The 21,222-nt window shown below is 35.6% G+C and overlaps 1 protein-coding gene across 4 annotated transcripts in view; it reads left to right on the top strand.

Moving 5' to 3' along the window:
* The window catches only part of ARHGAP44 (Rho GTPase activating protein 44), a 148,060-nt gene that overhangs the window by 106,326 nt on the left and 20,512 nt on the right, over nucleotides 1–21,222 (top strand). For 3 of the 4 annotated variants that reach the window (XM_031965518.1, XM_031965522.1, XM_031965520.1), the window contains 6 exons: nucleotides 7,224–7,304; nucleotides 9,801–9,914; nucleotides 10,372–10,463; nucleotides 12,301–12,481; nucleotides 17,570–17,587; nucleotides 18,574–18,795. In XM_031965518.1, the coding sequence (XP_031821378.1) occupies nucleotides 7,224–7,304; nucleotides 9,801–9,914; nucleotides 10,372–10,463; nucleotides 12,301–12,481; nucleotides 17,570–17,587; nucleotides 18,574–18,795 (708 nt within the window). The remainder of the gene's footprint in view (nucleotides 1–7,223; nucleotides 7,305–9,800; nucleotides 9,915–10,371; nucleotides 10,464–12,300; nucleotides 12,482–17,569; nucleotides 17,588–18,573; nucleotides 18,796–21,222) is intronic. The other variant, XM_031965519.1, reaches the window with a different exon arrangement.

Here is a 21,222-nt window from a genome sequence, read left to right as displayed (position 1 = left end):
CAAAAGAAACTAGCAAAGAGAGGAGACCGCTTTATCCAGCTTTCTATCATTGAACATGCTAATTCTGTGGCCCAGAGGAGTGGTCTCCGGAATGTGGTTACCACTGACCAACAGATTATCTGTCTGACAGTCAGCAATGAACTGAAGAGTGGCTCTGGAATTGGGTTCTTCCTGACCAAATTATCAGTCAGCAATTAATTAAAGAGTGGTCTATTCAGAATCAGACATGTTGTTCTTAGAGTGAGAGTGTGGGAAATACCTGAGGATTACTGATGTATTGTTATAACAGAAGTGTTCCCCCCCCCCCCTGCTAAAATCAGATGACCTCAAATACTATATTACATCATTTTCTCCTCTCAAGCAATTTGCTCCCCAAATTCATTTGGAACAAAGGGACAGAGATCTCATCTTCTGGAGCTGCTTCATGCTGATAAGGGGTATAGAGCTGTCCCTAGTTGAGTTCCAGCCTGGGGAGGAGAGGCAAGATGGCGGCAGCAGCATTCAGAAGGGAGCTAGTTATCAGAATCAGTTAGCCAGTGGTATTCAGGATGAACAAATAGTTGGAAGTTCATAGCTTGGAGCCTGGAGGAAACAAATTCACAACTAAGTTAAAAATGCAGGGGCAAAATATGAGCAAAAAAAAAAAAAAGAATATAGAGACAATAACCAGAAATCCCACCCAGACGAAGGCTGAGAGTGGGGAGAAGATGAGGCTATCATGAATGCCTCTCATCCAAACAGCTTTTCTTAGGATAAATACTAAAGAGTGTTTTCCCCCAGATCCTGGCTTTTGTCTCCTTGAACGGGTAGGAGTAGTGTCTGAAGCACAATTATAACAATGAAAGGAGCACTCAGATGATCTGGGGTGCAAGCACCAAAAAACATCTAAATGGAATGGAAAAACCATTTTAGAAAGAAAAGCATATCCCTTAAGTGCAAAGATGGTACCTGAGGTCAAGTTTTGTAGTAGCTTCCTACTTAGTTGTCCCCAAGGATGATTATTATTACATGACATTATATCAGTTGGAATGTTAGTTCTCAAGAGATTATGAAGAAGTTTCAAGGAAGGTGCTGAAGAAGCATTGAGTGAGTTTGCCAGAATAATTTTAGAGTGGATATCCTACGATTATTATGTGAGTAAGAGATCCTTTCTGGCAAGAAAACGGAATAGTCAGGTTAAAGTTTTTCTCCTGGGATGGGGGAAGTAGCTAGTACAAATGGGGTGGCATCCAGGGTGGGGATGGTGACATTCGGGAGTGAGGCCTCTGCAAATAATGCATCAGGTCACATATGTGGACTATGAGAATGCTGAGGGCACACCCAACAATCCTGAATGCCCCCACTACCCAAGGAGTTCATTAGCTTGACTAAAGACTAAGGAGTTATCTCCCCACTGACAGGGGCACAGAGAGTGACACCAAGAAAGCTGAAGAGAAAATTCTAAAAGCAAAGCTCGCTCAATCTCAGAGTGTTGTTAAAGGTACAAGTGGGAAAAGTGGAAAATAACAAGAAAGAAAAACTAATCTTAAGTGCTTTAGCCATCTTTAGCGTTATTTGAGAAGTGAAGGCTGGACCATTGTAGCTCTTCAAGGAACTGGGAAGGCCAAAAAGAAGTTCCCACTGGCTGCCTCTAAGATTAGAAGCTGTCCTAAGTGTTTGAAGTTACTCAGAAGAAGAAAGGCTGTGTCCCATTTCTTCCACTATGAGCTATGTGAAGTGGTGTAAGCTGTAAAAATGCCATGGTCAGGGGCAAATGGACAGCAACACGGGCAGCTGAATCTGCCAGCCTGTTTCCCTTGCATATTTAATAGGAGAACTTTTTGCTATCAAAAGTCCCCTTTCTTTCCATATAGATCCATGAGTGTACAAAATATGAAAAGCATATTTGGAGTCTCTGTAAATGTTCACTCTCATTTCTTTCCCCATTTTTAAGAAAAGTGGTTTCATCTATAAACCATTCACCATCTGGGTTTAATGTCACCTGATTGTTTCAACCCTGTCAATAGCAGGGTTGAGGGTATGACACTCTAGAAGAGTCAAGTTGGGAGTGTCTAGCAGGAGATCCTGATAGCTGGGAAACCTCCCACCTGTAAGGCATTGGTGACCTTTGGCTTCAAAAATGCTCTGAACCTGATGGGAATTGGCCTAGCATGAGCTTAGAGGCTTCCTCAGTTAGAAGGGTTATGGCAGCTAGCTCTAACTTCAGAAGGGTCACCCAAAAGACACCAAATTTCTTTGAGAAGAAGGTTCAAGAGCCTGAGTCAATCCTATAAGGCTTGGCCCCACCTTTCATCACCATAAAGAGTAAAAAGGCTTTAGGTAAGGCTAAGACTGGAGCAAGAGAATAGTTTAGTTTTCAGGATCTTAATCAGGCTGATAAGACTGTGTGGGCCTTGAAACAAAGGAAACTTCATAGCCCTGTATGGGGGAGAAGGGGCTGAAAGTTAAGGGATTGTACTGCTGCAGCCAGAGAAGACTCTTTGCTGGGACTACAGATCAAGATACTATCTAACCCATACTAGCCATATTCCTTGGTGGGGGGTTACATTCCCCTGGATTTTACCCTTCAAGGGAAAAAAGAAATTGTGAGTATTTATGCAATGGTATGCAAAAGAAAGCATCTTTAAGATCTAGAGTAGAGAACCATTTTGTCCCCTGAGATATTTATATTGGGCTCATGGTTTCTACTGACCATTTACTCTGATTATAGAAATTTGCTATAAGAGGAAAAAGCAGGGACATAATTGTGATAGTATCAAAACAGGTCCTTTAAGCCTGAGCCTGAGAGCATACATGACAGGATAAAGCAGCCAATCATGCAATAATAATTAGCCAGACTCAGAAATAATCACATGGGAAACAACAAAACAGAACTGGGAAACTCAGAAGGATCCCATCTTAAGCAGAGGCTAAGATTTTGTACTCCTAGCTTTTGCCCAGATAAGTCGTCCATCTAGACATTTCAGGAAGGCATTCCCTAAGTAATTTATGGCATTTCTCTCTCTAATGATGGGCTACTGACTTAATAATCAGACGATCAAATTCAGAACTCAAAAGAATATCAGTTACAATTCCAAGATTTTATTTCTAATAGCACATTCTACCAATGATAGCTTAGGGATAGATACAGTATTTTAAAAGTTTACCAGGACTTACACATATAGGAGATTTTGTTTAACATGTCTTATATATTTAAACTTATTCTGTTGCAAAAGATTAATCATTATACAGGCTTATAAATTCTTAGGAAAAGCATTCCTTGTTTAGAAACTATAAATTCTAAACAGGCTCACTTCTCAGGGCTGATGATCTTGCTTACCCTGATGGTTTTAAGAAAACTAGCAATCTCACATATTAAGGGGAGTTGACAGAGACCACAAGGAAGAGACTGAGCTAGCTGTTGCCCATCCCAACTATTTTTAGTGTTTTTATGGTTGTACCATATGATACCTCCCCCCATTTTGTGAAGGGAGAAAAGGTATTGCACACTTCATACTTAGAGGTAAACTGATAAGGCTTAACATAATAACAATAACTCCAAGTTAACTTAGTTAACAATTTTAGAATTTTCCTAAGTAATAGCCAAATATTCTTAGCTATAGTTTCTATTCCTTTAAATAAGTTTTACTTTTGTTTTAGGGAAAAACAAGACAAGCCTTAAAATTGAGATAGAACAGATTTAAACTTTAGTTTAGAACAGACTTAACTAATTTAGTTAATGAGATTCCCTAAATTCTGATTAAATGTTTTAGACAAACTGAATTGCCATTTGATTATTTTCCAATTCACACAAATCAATTCTCTTTTTGTGAGCCAGGAAAAGTGTTAAGAAGCTAGTTTTTACTGACAGGGTCCTCAGAAGTCTGATTCTAGATAACCATAGTTTTTAAACTAGTGTCAAACTGCTTTTCTGTTTTCCTAAAGTTCCAAAACTCTTCTGTTAACACTATCAGTGCAAATAGATCCTTAGTGAGCTTTAATTAGAGTTCCTTTAAAAGTGCTTTTACTATCATATCTCAAATATATTTATAAATCATTTATATGTTGGTCACATCTAAAAAACCCATGAAGTTATCAAATACAAAACAATTATATCAAAAAAAAGTTAGTATTCATATAGCACATTTTATGCTAAGCACTTTTGCAATCATGTAGTCTTCACAACAACTATTATTTCTCTTTACAAATCAGAAAACTGGACAGAGATAAAATAATTTGCCATAAATTACATAACTAATACATATCCACAATTAAGACAGAGAATGGTGATCTTATCAATTGCAGAGGCTGACTGGCTTTCTCACATCACAATGCCATGTTGGGTAATGCCAAGGTTACCCAAATTCTTCCCAGGCAGTTCCCGGACAGAACCTGCTGAAAGCTGGGGTGACTGGTGCCAGGATATCCCTTTGATGGTAATTTCAGGTCCTAGGGCTCAGGGAATGTTGACCCAATGGCCTTACCCAGACTCCCCCAAAACTGAGTTGGAGAGATGTTTGGGCAAAGTTGTGTGGGGTTCCCACAGGTGCTTCTCCTATTTATACAGATGAAGCAGAATTTGAGTTTTAATCTGATTTGAGATGAGAGAGGTTAGCAAACAGAGGGACTTGGGCTATATTGATCTTGTTAGCAATCCCACTACTAAAATACACTGAGAACCACTCTGGGGAATGGAGTGGAGAGAGTCCCTTAATACCTTCTGAGGTGCTTTCCCATAGAAACAGAAGGGCGACTCTGAACAAGAATAGGAGTCAAGAAAGAGTTAGTAAAAAGCTGCTATTTACCTGGTCTATTTTTCCTTTTCTTTTCTTTCAGAATGGGGTAAATTCCTGGAATTATCCCCAATGTTTCAGGAACATGTGTTGCAATCCTAAAAGGACTAATTGCCAAATTTCTTAATCACTACTTTCAAAAGTTTGAGTTTGTGAAGATGTTTTTCTCTCAAAACTTTTGAGAATCTGTAAAGACTTATTTTAATTTTAATTAGATAACTTTTTTGTGTGTAGCCCCCAGCTTGGCCAGAGCTGAAGTCTACAGAAAAAAAATTAGACTTTTAAAGAAGTTTTCCCAGAATTTTAACTGCAGCATGGAGGGGGGGGGGGGGTGTTGTTGTTGCTGTTGGTTGAGTTTTAAATCTTTTCATGTAACAAAATCTAGTTCACAGAACAAACATGACATAGACATTCTGCACAGACATGAACACAGACAAAATGACATGAAAGAGGATCATCCCATCTTTGCCAAAAGCCATAAAATTTTGCCAAAAGCTATCCTGTAGCATTTCTCTCTTCTTTGGCATTCCCAGAGAAGGTGAAAGGGTGGCAAAGGTTCCTTAGGAATTTTGTCAAAAATTGTAAATATTTCCCAGTCTGGGCATCCCCAGTCAAAGAAAACTCATGACAACTCTATCAAGCCTTCTCCCAGGGGCTTGTGGTGTCCTGCTATAGGATTGTCAGAGAAAAAATAGGGGGCCTTACCTTGACAAGGAGGGAATCAAGTCAGGAGAAGCCAGATTCTACCCATACTGGGCCACCAAATATTGAGATTGTGAAAGGGAACCCCAAAAGTTTGGGGTCACAGACTGGTGTGATGAGGTGTCTCAAAAGAATTTGCAGTCCTGAACACATTTCCTAGTCAAGGGGCAAAGTTTATTATAATTGTAATGCCAATTACAAATGAGCTAAGTTCCCAACGAAACTAGCAAAGTCCCAAGAGAAAGGAGACCCCTTTATCTAACTTTCTATCATTGACATGCTAATTCTGTGGTCCAGAGAAATGGTCTCCAGAATTTGGAGTCAACAATGAATTGAGGATTGACTCCGGAATTTGGTTCTTACTGACCAGATTATCATTTAGCAATGAATTGAGGAGTGCTCTGTTTACAATCAGACAGATTGTTGTTCTTAGATTGGAAGTGTGAGAAGTCTCTGAGGATCACTGACTTAGAACAGAAGCCCTTCTCCCTAAAATCAGGGGAACTCAAATGTTATATCACATCAGTACCAACAAATTTTAGCTGCTTTTTTGTGATGACAAAGACTTGGAAACTAAGGAGGTCCCTAACAATTGGGGAATGGCTGAACAAGTATGTAGTAGAATATTATTGTGTCATAAGAAATTACAAAATGAAGTTTCCTGGAAATCTGGGAATTGATGAAGTCTAAAGTGAGGAGATCAAGGAAAATGGTTAAAACAACCATAATATGAAAGTAAACAATTTTAAAAGCTTTAATTCATATTAGTGCAATGATTTAACCATAATTCCAGAGGACCAAGGCTAACATATGCTATAAACCTCTCCTATACCTGACAAAGAAGTGATAAGGTATTTTTTAACATGGACAACATGGAATCTTTTTTTTTTTTAACTAATGCAACAAAACCCTCATCTTAAAAAAAAAATAGGGGAACATTTTTTGCAGCAGAGAACAAAAATCTGTTTTTGTTTATTGAAAAAAATGAAATTGTATTTTAAACAACTGAGCCAATGATTTTATAGTTGCTTGAACAATGAGAAATTAAATGTTTTGCTTAAGAGCCCACAGGTCATATATGCTATTGGCTGAACATAGATCTTTTTGATTCTGAGACTGGCTTCTCCATTATGCTTCCTTTTGGAAAAGCTAGGACTGTGTGATTTTAAAGAAATAAAAGCAAAAGTATTTTGAGTTATTTATAAGATGCAAACACAAAAATGAGTGTAGAAGGGTAATAAATAATTGAAGCTCTCATTTTTCCATGAAGAATGATGTAAAAATTGATTGGTCTTTTTTCAATATTAGATCTGGTATCCTCACTGGTACCACCTCTCTCACCTGTTTCCCATTCTTACCTGTTTTAATAAATGTTTAGTCTAAATAGAGAAGACTTAAGGATATGAATATTCTCCACAGATATTTGAAGAATTTTCATTTTGATGAGTAATTAGTCTAGATCCAAGTGAATAGAACTAGAAATAATAGGTGGAAAATGCAGGGAGGCAGATTTGAGCTTCACAGGAGAAAAGACTCTCCAACAATTAAGGCCACCTCTATATATAGGATGGTTGTACTGTTAAAGATACTGGAAAGCAGACTGATTAGTAAAAGTCAGTTTGAACTGGCATTGAATGATCATCAAGGAATGGAGTTGGAAGAATGTTTAATGAAACTAAATCCCCTTGACAGTTAGATTGGTAGGTTTCATTCATTCTTAGCCAACAGCTTTTCATTTTAATCTTCCAGCATACAGGATCAAGATAAAATGCTTCAGGCCCTGTGGAATACATGCGAAAAACTTCCTAAGGCCAATCATAATAACATCAGGTAAGTGGAATGGAAAGCACTTTATTATTATTCATTTTCTTATTTCTGGTCTTCCGTAGAAGTTATAAGCTAAATGGATTCCTTTTTCTGTGACCCAGTATCCCCACGATCAATAGTTTCTCTCTATTAGTAATCTGATAAGCATTTAACATTTGTTTACATTGCATGTTATCATGAAAAGACATGTCTTGATGACTGTTGCATGATGAATTTTAACAGTAGTTGTTTTCAATAAGTCCCTTCAAGACTAACCCAGAGTCTATCACTACTCACAACTACTTCAAATGTCATTGTTTTTACCCAAGCGCCCCTTGACTCATTGTAATTTACCTGAACACTCAAGTGACTTCATTAGCAATAACTTGTTGAACTTTGTTGCTTTTGTACTTGCAGAAGCATACAGTATAGTCATTATACATTGACTAGACTGAATATGTGTCCATTCCCTTTCTTTTTCTGAATCTTTGCTTTAGGAACTTTGTCTTTTCTAGAAACTATTGATCAAAAATGTAGTTTCTATTCAGGAATTTACTTGAAAACAGTTGTCAGGGAATGTAGACACTTAACAGGTCTCTGTTTAATGTCAAGATTATCTCCAATTAGCTGTCCCCTTTTTAAAATTGTCTAGATCTATTTATATTTGTATTTCTAAATATATTTATTTATATTTGGCACATTTTTCCCAACAAGAAGAATGGGCTCCCATCTTGTCCTGCATATTATTCTTATTTCCCAGGGATATTGTGAAAATAATTTATAAAAAAAAAAACCTGTGAATCATTGAGAACTCTATTATTAGATTTTTCTTTCCTGAGTATTAGTAGCAGAATCATTGCTCAGGAGTAAAAGTTGAAGGCAAACAATGATTGTGACCTTAGTGTGATTCTCACTTTTCATAAGGGATGAAATTTTGGAATTCATAACTGAATTCCAAAAAGAAAGAATCAAGAACTCAATGAGGAATATCATCATTGAGTTCTTGATTCTACTTTTTGGAATTTAGTCCCTGTATCATTAATTCTACATATTAACATATTGTTACCTATTTATAAATTCTGTGATTTTTACAAGAGTTTCTTACTGCCACTCTTGAATTTTTCCCCCATCTAATGTTCCTCCATCTACTGTGTAATCTTTATGGATGTCCTCTGATCCATTAGCTGGATTATGGTTAAACAATGTCCTATCTTGAATTGTTTGGAGACATCAACATTATTGTGTGTACGAACTGATGCTGAGTAAAATGAGCAGGACCAGATCATTATATACTTCAACAACAATACTATATGATGACCAGTTCTGATGGACCTGGCCATCCTCAGCAATGAGAACAACCAAATCATTTCCAATGGAGCAGTAATGAACTGAACCAGCTATGCCCAGAGAAAGAACTCTGGGTGATGACTAAAAACCATTACATTGAATTCCCAATCCCTATATTTATGCCCACCTGCATTTTTGATTTCCTTCACAAGCTAATTGTACAATATTTCAGAGTCTGATTCTTTTTGTACAGCAAAATAATGGTTTGGTCATGTATACTTATTGTGTATCTAATTTATATTAGATCTGGGGGAGGGGGTGGAGGGTAAGAAGTGAAAAATTGGAACAAGAGGTTTGGCAATTGTTAATGCTGTAAAGTTACCCATACATATAACCTGTAAATAAAAGGCTATTAAATAAATATATATATATATATAAATATATAAAAAAATTATTGTGTGTACAGATACATTCGTGTGTTGTATTGAAGCATAATCAGCATAATTACATAAGATGGTTTTTGGTTGGCTTAAGAGTAATTTTTAATAGTGAATGAAGCAAATTCCTTTTTTTTCTTTTTAAATATCTTTTCCCAGCCACTACTTTTCCCTCAAAGTGCTTATAATTGATTATGTGGAAACTAGGAACTTCAAACACATATAACACATTTATCACAGTCCTTCTTTGATCTATCAGATTTCTATACTCACATATCTATTAAGCTTGTCCTGTAGAGAAAAGATATTTTTCTATGCATGGATTTATCTCTTCCTCCTTTTAACTATGTCTGACCCTAATAGAATACAAATGCCACTGTAAAAGGAAAAAGGGAAAATGGTTTTTCTGTAATGTGATAAGATTTTCCTTAGGTATCATATAATAGATCTTTGAGAATAGTGAAAGGTTTCTTAGAGAGGGTATTTATTTAAAACAGATGCAGGTATCTTACTGGGATCTAAGTATGTCTTTTTCTGGCAAAAAGAATATTGCAGGAATAAGTTAGCCCAAAGACTTGAGGACAATGACGATAATTTACATTCACATAGCATTTTAGGATTAGCAAAGCATTTTATAATGCCATTAAGTTGCAAAAGAAAATTATTAAGATGGACTTCTTCAGGTTTTGTGTAAGTGTGTGATATGAGTTTTGTTTACTTGAGCTATACAGAACAAAATCTCTACCCAGGCATCCTGCTTTTTTTTTTCAGCAAATATCTTTTAATTTCCTTTCAGATACTTGATCAAATTTTTAGCTAAATTGTCAGAATTTCAAGACACAAACAAGATGACCCCCAGTAATATGGCTATTGTACTAGGACCCAACTTGTTGTGGCCACAAGCAGATGGGTAAGTAAAGCACAAGGAGTTAAGAGTGATATTAGGGAGGGGAATAACAGGTAAATGTAAAGCAATTACCAGCAGTGCTCATATTCCAAGCCTTTGCAGTCCTCTCATGCAAAATATTATTTTGTTCACAAGAAAGGGATACCACATGCTCTTGAAGCACGGCCCTTCTCCATCTCTCCCACCTCTGTTGACATCCTCAGTTCAGGATGAGCCTGGTGATAAAATAGAAATAAGTACTAAGTTAGCTTGGGTATCAAGATAGTAGTAAGCCTCCACGGTAGGGGCAAGAGACCTAGCAAAGTAAACAGAAAACTTTTGCAAGGCTCTTCCTAACACCTTGTCTTCTCAGACATAGTCTTGACCAAAGATTCTTTGCCTTTGGTATAAGTAATGCTTCTTGGAGCTCCCAAGACATCCCTGCCTTCCTTTGTCCATGACATTCTGTTGTATGTTTTAGGAATATTACTGAGATGATGACCACAGTTTCTCTGCAGATCGTTGGAATCATTGAGCCTATCATCCAACATGCTGAATGGTTCTTCCCTGGGGGTATGTAGTGGGTGATGCTAGTTTGTGAAGGCTAGCGTCTGGTGGGCAGCAATAGGAGACAAGAAGTTTAGGACAAAATAAGAATCACTGCTAAGGCCAGTGAAAATGATGCATTGCTACCTCAAGCATTTTCTATATCATGCCCACTTTCAGGTTTATCAGAAAGGTCATTTTTAGACATGATCTAGTCCAAACTGATCATTTCATTTAACAAATGAAAAAACTGAGGACCAAAAGAGGAAAGTGACTTTGCTAAAGTCACAGTAGCAGAACAAAAAACAAATCTTTGAGTTTTAAAAAATCTAGTATATTTTCTATTTCACTACACTGCATTTATAGGAACTGAAGTTTATAGGTACTTTTACCTTATTAAAGTTCCCCTCCCATCATCCTAAGTTCCCCATCCCATCATATCTCATTGTAATGTTCTTGTTGGTTGTCTGGAGGTCTCTGGACCAGTCTTTGTTTCAGTTCAGTAATCACCACGAGAATAGCCAGGGATAAAGTCCAAATCCTTTATTATCTCCTTCACAGTCTAGTTTCCTTGCCTGGAGCCCAGTGGTGTGAGATGAAGTGAATGAATCTGGCTCTGAGTCCAAGGGCTTGTGCTTCAGCCTCCAGCCACCACAAAGGTGGACTATGGAATGAATGTGTCTCTGGGTTCCTGCCCTGGCTGAGTTTGTCCCAGCTTATATGCTCTATTACAGTTAAATCCATTCATCATGCTGAGTATAAGCCAATCATTATATCACTAGGAAACCATTATTTGTTGTAAGATTAAATCAATCATACTGAACTTAGAGAACTATTAATCACCATGCTAAACTAGATAACCATTGTCTTTATCAATTCCACTGAGTTAGCACCTTGTAAGAATCTTTGTTTTAAGTACAGAGTTCTGGCCCATAACATATCACAAGCTGTCCCACAAAACTTATTATGATCCCCTCCTCACTTCTGTCCCTTAGAATATCTAGCTTCTTTTAAGGTCAAGCTTAGGTATCACTTCCTAAGTAAAGCTTGTTCTTGTAAGATAATAGTACCCTCCTACTCCCCATCAAAAGTTACCTTGTATTTAATTTGTATATATTTAATATTTATTTATATGTGTATTTATTGTTTTTCACAAGAGAAAGTAATTTTCTTGAGGGTGGATACTGTCTCTCTTTTTTTTTTTAAATCTTACAATCCTTAGTATTTAGCACTGTGTCTGCACATAGTAAGCACTTAATTAATATTTATTGAATTCATTGTCACCTTATACCAACCAAGATAACTGGAATTATAATCTTGCTAATTCTAAATCTTATTCTTGTTGCCAAGTTAATAACATTACTTTGTAATCATACTTTTGTCCTCATTAGATAGTATTGCTAAAGTTAAGAGTGGTCCACATGGATATCAGACACTGAGCTTGCTAGCTCTCATATTAATCTAACATTGAAAAACTTAATTCATATTATTTCTACTTTTTATATCACCATCTGAGAGATAAATTATTGATTATCCTAAGAGTGTTATTGATGGCAAAGAATGGAAAATGGAAAGAGGTTAGGGGTAGGGATGTTGACCAAAAATATGAAGAAGAAAGTGGGAATGGAAAGATAGAAAACTGTAACTGTGTGGGCTTTGGGAAGTTGGTGAGTAAATTCCTATCAGAAAGAATGGAATTGCAAGGCTAAAGTTAGTGGCATGGGGAATGGGTGAGATGGACTTTCTGTTTGGGAAATCAAGAGGGGAAAATATCTCTTGCCTTCACCAATGAGAAGGTGTGGGGGTGGGGAGAGGTAGCTATAGAACATGAGGCTTTACATACCCATTCTTTCTTCTCTGGCAGACATAGAGTTCAATGTAACAGGTAATTATGGGAGCCCTATACATGTGAACCACAATGCCAATTACAGCTCAGTGCCATCTCCTGATATGGATCCTGCTGATCAACGACAGCCTGAGCCAGCCCGGCGACCCCTCAGTGTGGCTACTGATAATATGATGTTGGAGTTTTACAAGAAGGATGGGTATGATCAGATATTTCTATCTCAGTCCTTGGAAAAGCAAGTGGGGAGGGAGATATAAGAGAGATGCGGTTTCATTGAAAGTTTATAGAACTTAACAGCAGCTAAAAGACATCCAAATGTCTGTTGAATTCCTAAAAACATAATTTAATAAAACTGGGCTAAAACCTTATATAGAATTCTTTATCATCCATACTAGTCAACAGTTAGGATAAAAAACAACCAAAAAACAAAAACAAAAAAAGTGAATCTCCCATTTAAAACTTATGTAGAGTTCTGCATTATCTATACTAGTCAATAGTTAGGTTTAAAAGCAACAATTTGCATCTCTTATCCCTGCATGTCTTATCCCTAGTGAACAGCCAGGATTAAACACACACACACACACACACACACACACACACACACACACACACACACTTACAACCCTCTCTTTTTAAGCCAGAAGTTGATATGAACCAAGCAGTTGCTTCTTCAAAGCACTATTAGTAAGATCTAAATAATTAGAAATTTTTATTGCTTCCCACAATCCCCCAAATAGGGGAGCCCAGAGTAGGTGGGTATCTCCATTAGAAAGGTGTGTCACAATGTTTTGTTTTTCCTCACTAGTTCTTGTGAATTCATTTTCATTTTTTTTTTTATTTTGGTAATTTGATTTCCTGCCTCCCTGGATCAAATTAGCTAAAAGTTTATTGATTTTCTTAAAAAAATAGTCTTTACTTTATGATATCTCCTCTATTTTTCTGGATTTCTTATTTGTACTTATTTATGGGTTGTTAATTTGCTTGTTATCTTATATTTTAATTGCAGTTTTCTATTAATCTACTAATAATACTAATTATGATTTTCATAGATGTAAAATTTACTCTGAGAAATTACATACAAAATGATTTGTTAACTGATTTCATTATTAGTAGCATCTTTAATGTAAACTTTTATTGTTTCTATTATCTACTTATTTGACAAAATCATTATTAAGGGATTTTTTTGGTTTTATGTCTTTTGCTCATATTTCTTTTATTCATTATTTTGGATGATAAGGAATATTCTTATTATATATGTTTTACAGAATTTATTTGGGATTCATGCCCCATCACCTAACCAATTTTTATAATGAGACTGAAACATGCTGAGAAATCTTTATATTCTTTAGTATTTCCATTTACAAGTTGGCATAACATTCTGTCTGGTTATACTCTAATTAATAGCGTAGCCACTATATGCCAGCAAATTAAAAAAAAAAAAACTAGAATTAACAATAAATCAATTAATAGTCAAGAAATTCAATGAAAAAAAGAAAGGCATATCACTATGAATTATTTTTAAAAAGATATAAACCTTAAGATAAAGATGATCTCCTCTATCTATTAGCTGGATTTTCCATATGATGATAGAGAAGGCCAGATAGGAAGCCTGGAGTCTCTTTTTCCTAGAGAAAAAGGAAACCTTTCTTTTCCAAAGTGACCAGACAGACTTAACTGGAGACCTTGGAATTCATCTAAGAGATTTCGAAGTTATTTATTTTCCCTTCCTGTTAAGAATGAGATGTGGTATAATTAGAGAATAACCTGGGAAAGTATTAGAAATCTATAGTGTTTTAGTTATCTCAGGGAAGAGTTTCTGATATTTGTGTAAATGTGAAATAGTAGTTATTGTTAGGGAATTGATCTTTTAGTCCCATTTTCATGATTGGACTTTAAAATGCTCTAAATAAAATCTAAAAATATAGATAAAAATTATTAATAATCTTTGTCTAGAGCACCTACAACCTGATCAAAGTCTCAGAAGACATTCTGGGAAGAATCTAGACCTGGAGTTAGAGCCCAGGTTCACATTTACTCCTTGTGTCTTTTAATCTAGTCAGTCTACTTCTCCTGCCCTCTGATCCTCAGTAGGTTTGGTTCCTCTGGCAAAACATTTGGATCATCTTATAGCTGGGGGACTAACAGTTCACTAACTATCAATAGGAAAGAAACAGTGAAGAAATAATAAACAATCACTAGGTTACTTTTACCACTACTAGAGTTCTCTGGAACTAGATACATCTAGTGCTGGAAATCTTTCAAGTGTCATTCTAATACTTATTCTGATTTATGGTTTCTTGTGTCAATCTTCCATCCTGTCTATGAGGTTTCACTACATATAAGCGAATTATTATTTCATGTAAAGTAAATTCTTAATTGCTTAAGAATTTTATTTAAATGTAAATAAAAGTACAATTCTGACTAATTGAGTACAATCCATGCCCTGGCTTTTTCTTTTTAAATCTTCCCATGTCTAGCATACATTTGGATGTTTTAAATATATAAATATATGTTTTTGGATAGCTGTGATCCAAAGGTACACCAAAAACCTGTATCAAAAATTCATAGGTATTCATTATTAAATGAGTTTCAAATTCAATTTTCTTCCAACAATTAAATTTCACTAGCAAGTTAGAATCATTTGTACTATATTGATGTCTTCTTTAATGTCAATGGTTTTGAAGTTTTTACCTTTATGATATGCATTTCAAAATACTCAATACCCACTAACTAAATTGCGCATATTATTGTCATTATCAAAAAAAATTTGATTCAGTTAAAAATATTGTACTATATCATTTAAAAGGCTGATGGCTGCCTATTCAAAATGTCCTTCTTATACAGCTATTACAATATCTTTTACACTGATAGATTTGTTATTTTCAGGAAATGGACATTTAAATATCCCAAGAAAAAATATTTCATAACTGATGCTCCACAGATTTTAAGAAAGTTCAGAAAAATTTATCCTATACCTAATTGAGTGAGAATTAGTTTAGGGGAATGGCAAGGACAGTCAAAAACCATTGACTTTTGTAGCTATTTGTTAATATCAACTTTGAAGTAGTTTCTCTCCATATACACGTGTATATATATATATATATATATATATATATATATGCATATAAACATATGCATATATATTTTTTCTTATTTAAAGGATTTGATTGAATCAACACAGTTTATAACCAAAGCATTATCAGAAATGATGTTATGAAGTGGAATGCTCTTATAAATACAGCATAGCTCTTTTTATAGTCAGAATCAGAGTAGATGGAGAAACAATGAAATTTGTAATTGGTGTCATAGTATTCAAGATAACATTGAATTCTGAATCTGAAATCTTTGGGATTAGGGTTTCTCAATGAATAATGCAGGGAAATTTGCCTATCAGAAAGTTTATTTCTTAAGAGAACTTCAAGAATCTTTTCTAGTTTTTGCCATGGTAAGAGCATATTTTCATATGTGTATATCTATATACATTTACATATATATGTATATATATACACACATATGCACATACATATATATCAGTGGCTAGAATGCTCAGCCTGAAGTAAGAAAGACCTGAGTTCAAATCCAGCCTTTTTGGCTGGCTATATGACCTTGGACAAGTCATTTAATTTCTTTTAATCCAATGGAGAAGAAAATGACAAACCACTCCAGTATCTTTGCCAAGAAAATCCCATGGACAGTATGGTCCACTGAGTCACAAAGAGTTGAACATGACTAAATGACTGAATAACAAACATATATGTGTATATACACATGTATGTATATATGTAAATAATATACGTGTGTTATTTACTAAGGAACAATGTATATCTATCTGTGCCTCACTCTTAAATCAATAAATTAATCAATCGACATGTATTTATTAAAGTAACTACTATAAACCAGTTAGCTTACTATTAGGCACTGAAGATACAAATAAGGGTACAAAGAATGAAATTATCCCTATTCATATTAAACTTATTTGCAGTCTAATAGGGGAGACAATAAATATAGGTACATACATATATATGTTTATATTTATATAAGTAACAAAACCTTATGTTTAGCTATATTGATATTTGTATATATGTATATATAGAATAAACATGAGCATATATTTATGTGCATATATATATATACATATGTGTATATGGAGAGAATAAGTACAAATAAATATCTCCAAAGTAGTAGTATAGGCATTTGGCAAGGAGAGCATTAGTACAAGTAGGAAGGTGGAAAATAATGTATTGTTTATGATGAACAGAGACCCCAGTTTGGATATGTGTACCTCAGTAGTAATCTAATTCTATCCAGGCCTGATTAGGAATTCTTTCTACAACATACCTCAAAACTGATCAAAACTTACCGTCAGTAAGAGTCAAGGGTATAGATTTGGAATATTCTATAGTAGAATTGTTCATATTCTTCCAATTTTGAAGTTTACTTAGACATGGCCAGAATATGATATTACTAATCCTTATCCCTGCCTTCCAGGAGAAAAAAAAATTAAGGCAAATACATAATTGGGCAAAAATTCCCATCCTAATTTAATTCTCTCTCTTTTTGGAAATCACACATCTACAATATTTTTCCCACTATGGTAGGCATGCCAAACAAAAATTCTCTAAGGTAATCTGTGCCCCAGATGCTATTCCCATCCACAATTCCATTTATAGTCAAATAGTCTTAAGTTTTAAATATTGAAAGTATGTTTCGCTGTTCTCAATATATTTGAATGTTTCTTTTGGGAAAGGGGAGTTCTTGGCTTGAATGTAAAAATGGTAAGTGTGTGTCTTTTCTTCCTTTCTCCTTTATTGATGCCCCAAATTGGGGGTATTGGAGTTACACACAATTGTGTGAAGGCACACAATGGTATTTCTTTCCTTATGAATTAATTTTTTTAAATAAATGAATTTTTGGTCAGGGAGATACATGAATCAGTCTTCATTCACACTTCTCTATCTGACTTTGATCTAAATTAAAGGAAAATTTACAAAGTCAATTCATTTAAAAGTACATAGCTCTTCCTGCTAAACCATCTCCCCTTTCCTCCTGCATCCCCATCATAACCACACTGTCTCAACAAGAATCTGTATTGATTTATGGGATATTTTCACCATTGCCAATGGCAAACAAATTTTGACTACATAAAAAGTACAAAGTTAAGTGAGTAAAGGGGCATATTATATACTTATATTCTTGACAGGGGCTCCTTTATTGGGGGATAGCCTTCTCACCCAGAGAAAGATTTAGTTTCTTTGACACTAATATTTGTATGTTTTTGTCCATGCAGCCTTAGGAAAATCCAAAGGTATGGTATCTGCTAATAGCTGCTGGATCATGTTCAGCCTTTTAAACCTTAAGCTAGTTGTGTCCCAGTGAATACTTCAAGAGGTTGAATGCTCCATGTTTGGTTGCTTGGCAGATATTTATGCTGTGTTTTCATCATAAAATTAGAATTCCAAAATTGTGAAGTTTAATCTCCCAATTTGCATATGAGGAAATGGAGGCATAGAAGACACTTGCCCAAAGCCATATAGTTAGCAGCCATATAGGATAGACTATAAATCTCATGATGCTCACTCAAGAACACTTTCCAACATCAAGAAGTCAATACATAATTGCTAAATTTGCTCTGTAGCTTACCAGGCTTTAAAGAATTGTTTTGAAGGGGCAACTAAGTGGTGCAGTGAATAGAGCATTAGCCCTGAAGTCAGGATGACCTGAGTTCAGATGTGGCTCAGACATTTAACACTTCCTAGTTATATGATCCTGGGCAAGTCACTTAACCCCAGTTGCCTCAGGGGGAAAAAAAGAATTGTTTTGATGTTTCTGCTTTTTGCGGGGTAGCATAAAAGGCCCAGTCTGTACTGCCCATTTATTTTCCTTTCCTCTGCTCAAAAATCTTATCAAACCATCTTCTTCTTTGAGGAAAAGTTTGAGATTGTGGCACAATACACTCTTAATATGGCCAGCTGAGTGTAGCAGAACATTAATGTACCACAATCCTATCTTTAATTCCTCCTGCCAAGAAAGATAACTCTTTACTGAAACCTCCAGAAATGACTGGCCCCAGCAAAGTGGATGGGTAGAAAAACTTGCTTTTAATTCCCATTTCAATTCAGAAGTAACTATGGCATTGCTTCCCAGGATCAGGCAAGAAGGGTGCGCTCAGGCTATGCCAATGTTTCACTTTTGTGCAGATGTGCTTTTATGTTTCTGCTTTGTTGGGGGATGGATCCTATTAGTAATTTTATTGAAGGGTAAGCATGTCTCTTTGTGTCATTCCCCAACTAGCATGGGTGTGAGGGTTATGGATACGTCTTGGGTGGCCCGAAGAGGTTCCTCTGTCACCCGAAAATCATCCTGTACTCCACCAACTGTGCAGCCTCCTGCTCCACCTTCTGACCTTGCTGTTCCACCCCAGTCACCAGTTCCTGAGGAGTTACTTGACAATTCAGCAACTTCTTCCCATTCTCCAACTAACTTTGGCTCCCTGTGTGTGGCTGAGCAGACTAGGTAGGTAAGAAAGAAGATCACTAGGGGTGGGGGAGATCTGAACTGCTCTAAGTGTGACTCCTCTATTTATGCATGCCCATTTAGTGACTCTTTTTGATTCACTTATGGTGCTTTTCCTTTTTAAAATATTTGTGGATGACTTTTTTCAGAAGTCTAGCACAGAATAATCTTCTTGGAAGTTCTCTTGAAGGGAGATTTGAAGCTTTTCAACATCTTCATTCTTAATGAGATAGTATTTTTGCTAAAGCTAAGATTACATTTCAGATGTTCTCTCTCTTTTTATAATTTTCATAGATTAAAAAATATTTTATTAATGTCTCTATTTTCCCTTGAGGCAATAAGTGACTTGCCTAGGGTCACCTAGCTATGAGTTAAGTATCTGAGATCAGATTTGAACTCAAGTCCTCCTGACTTCAGGGCTGGTACTCTATCCATTGTGCCATCTAACTGCCCTCTCTATTTCTAGTTAATAGTAATTTCTAGATATTATTGCCCCCATTCCCTTATTAAGCAAAGCTCCTGAGACCATATCTATGTGATTGTCATGTTTAATGAGAAATCCTTCTACCACCACTCCCCTTCTCCCTTAAACTAGGTATGTCCCAGTGAATACTTCAAGAAGATGAATGCTCCATGTTTGGTTGCTTGGCAGATATTTATGCTGTGTTTTCATCATTAAATTAGAATTCCAAAATTGTGAAGTCTAACCTCCCAATTTGCAGATGAGGTATCTTGGGTAAATATTGTGATAATATTGCCCTTATATTATAGCAAATACAATTGGTTTCTCCACAAGTCAACAGATGACAACTGCACGTGTCCCCTGGCTAATCAAATTTTTAATGATTCTGTTAAGTAGAGTGAGATTAGTCCTGAGACTATTATGGAGAAAGGGATTGGACTTTTCATAATAATACCATCACATATTTGTATATTCAAAGCCATTTCCCACCTAAAACTTATGTTATTCTCATAAAGAAGATATGGGTTGGTATTTTTTATTTCATAAGTGAGGAAACTAGGGCCCCAAGAGATCATGATGTCCTCAAGATTAGTAAGGGAACAAATTTAGTGACAGATGTACTAATCTGATGCGCTTTCCCCATTACTTTGCCTTAGATTAATCCATTCAGATTTTTCAGGTTTCTTTCAAAAAAGAAATGTAAAAAGAAAAGTAAAATCAGGTTATTAGATCATAGATCTAGAATTTGAAGGAACCTCCTAGATCATTTAATCCAACTCCTCATTTGCAGAAAAGGAAAATATGACCCAGGGAGGATAAATTACTTGATATGAACCCAGGTCCTCTAATTCCAGAGTCAATATTCTTTCCAGCATATCACATGGCCTCCTTCTTTCTAGGTGTCAGGTAGAACACTAAGGAAGGACACATCATGTCTTCTGCTCTCTTGACTCAGCTTACTTCTTTAAAAAGCAAAACAGGAATTATATATTGATGAGCATTTATTAATTGCTTACTCTGTGGCTGAACTGTGCTTGATATTAGAAATACAGGGAGAAAAACAAATCAGTCTCTCTCCTCAAGAGATTATATTCTAGCAGGTGAAACTACACATGTGTTTACTTAAATACAAAATATGTACATTGTATATATAAGGTAATTTCAAGGAGAAGGAAATTGGGGAGGTCAGGAAATCATTCAATGAAGTAGAAAAAAAATACCTAGTTGTTCATTTTCCATTAGAGGTGAAAAGGACCCAAAGGGGACTCAATATGATCCTTTTATTTTGCAGCAGAAGAAACTGAATCCAAGAGAAGGGAAAAGTATTCTATTTTATGTTGTATTATTGAAATTTGCATATTGTCTCTTTTGTGACCATAATCAAATTATGGTCCATGAGATTAAAACCATGCTAGATTATACATTCTTGCAGGTTTTGCCATGCTGGATTCCAGTGATAAATCACCTCACATTTAAGGACCTAAATAAGTGAAGCAGGAGTTTGAATTGGAGCATATCTCTTAGAAAGTAGGTTGTGAAGAAAGGTATAAACTGAAAGAAAGAATAAGAAGTTGTGATTTGGGTCCTGATGAGGGGAGGAAAAGAGGAGCAGGGGAAAGGGAATGTGTCAAACATAGACCACTGGTACTCGGCATACTCCTATTATATGACCCCCATTCTTTGTGAAGAGTAGCCAGAGAGCAAAGAGAGGAAGAAAGATAAGAAAATAAGATGGAGAGAAAAATCAATTAAAAAGCATAATTAAATCAAATGGGAAGAATTTAGGCGTAAAATGTATAAAAAAGCAGAAACCAATAATATGTTGTTTTACAGCACTTGAAAAAGTTTCATATAGAGTTGAAATAAAGACCTGGAACAAAATTCATTTCTCCTTCAGCAGAACTCAGAAAAGTAGAGGTAGTATTTATGTTCTCAGATAAGAAAAAATAGACTGAAAAGATAAA

Source organism: Sarcophilus harrisii, chromosome 4 (genome assembly GCF_902635505.1).
Source record: "Sarcophilus harrisii chromosome 4, mSarHar1.11, whole genome shotgun sequence".
In the NCBI taxonomy this organism is placed as follows: domain Eukaryota; kingdom Metazoa; phylum Chordata; class Mammalia; order Dasyuromorphia; family Dasyuridae; genus Sarcophilus; species Sarcophilus harrisii.
Note: the sequence above shows the minus strand (reverse complement) of the source record. Positions and strands in the feature narration are given on the sequence as shown.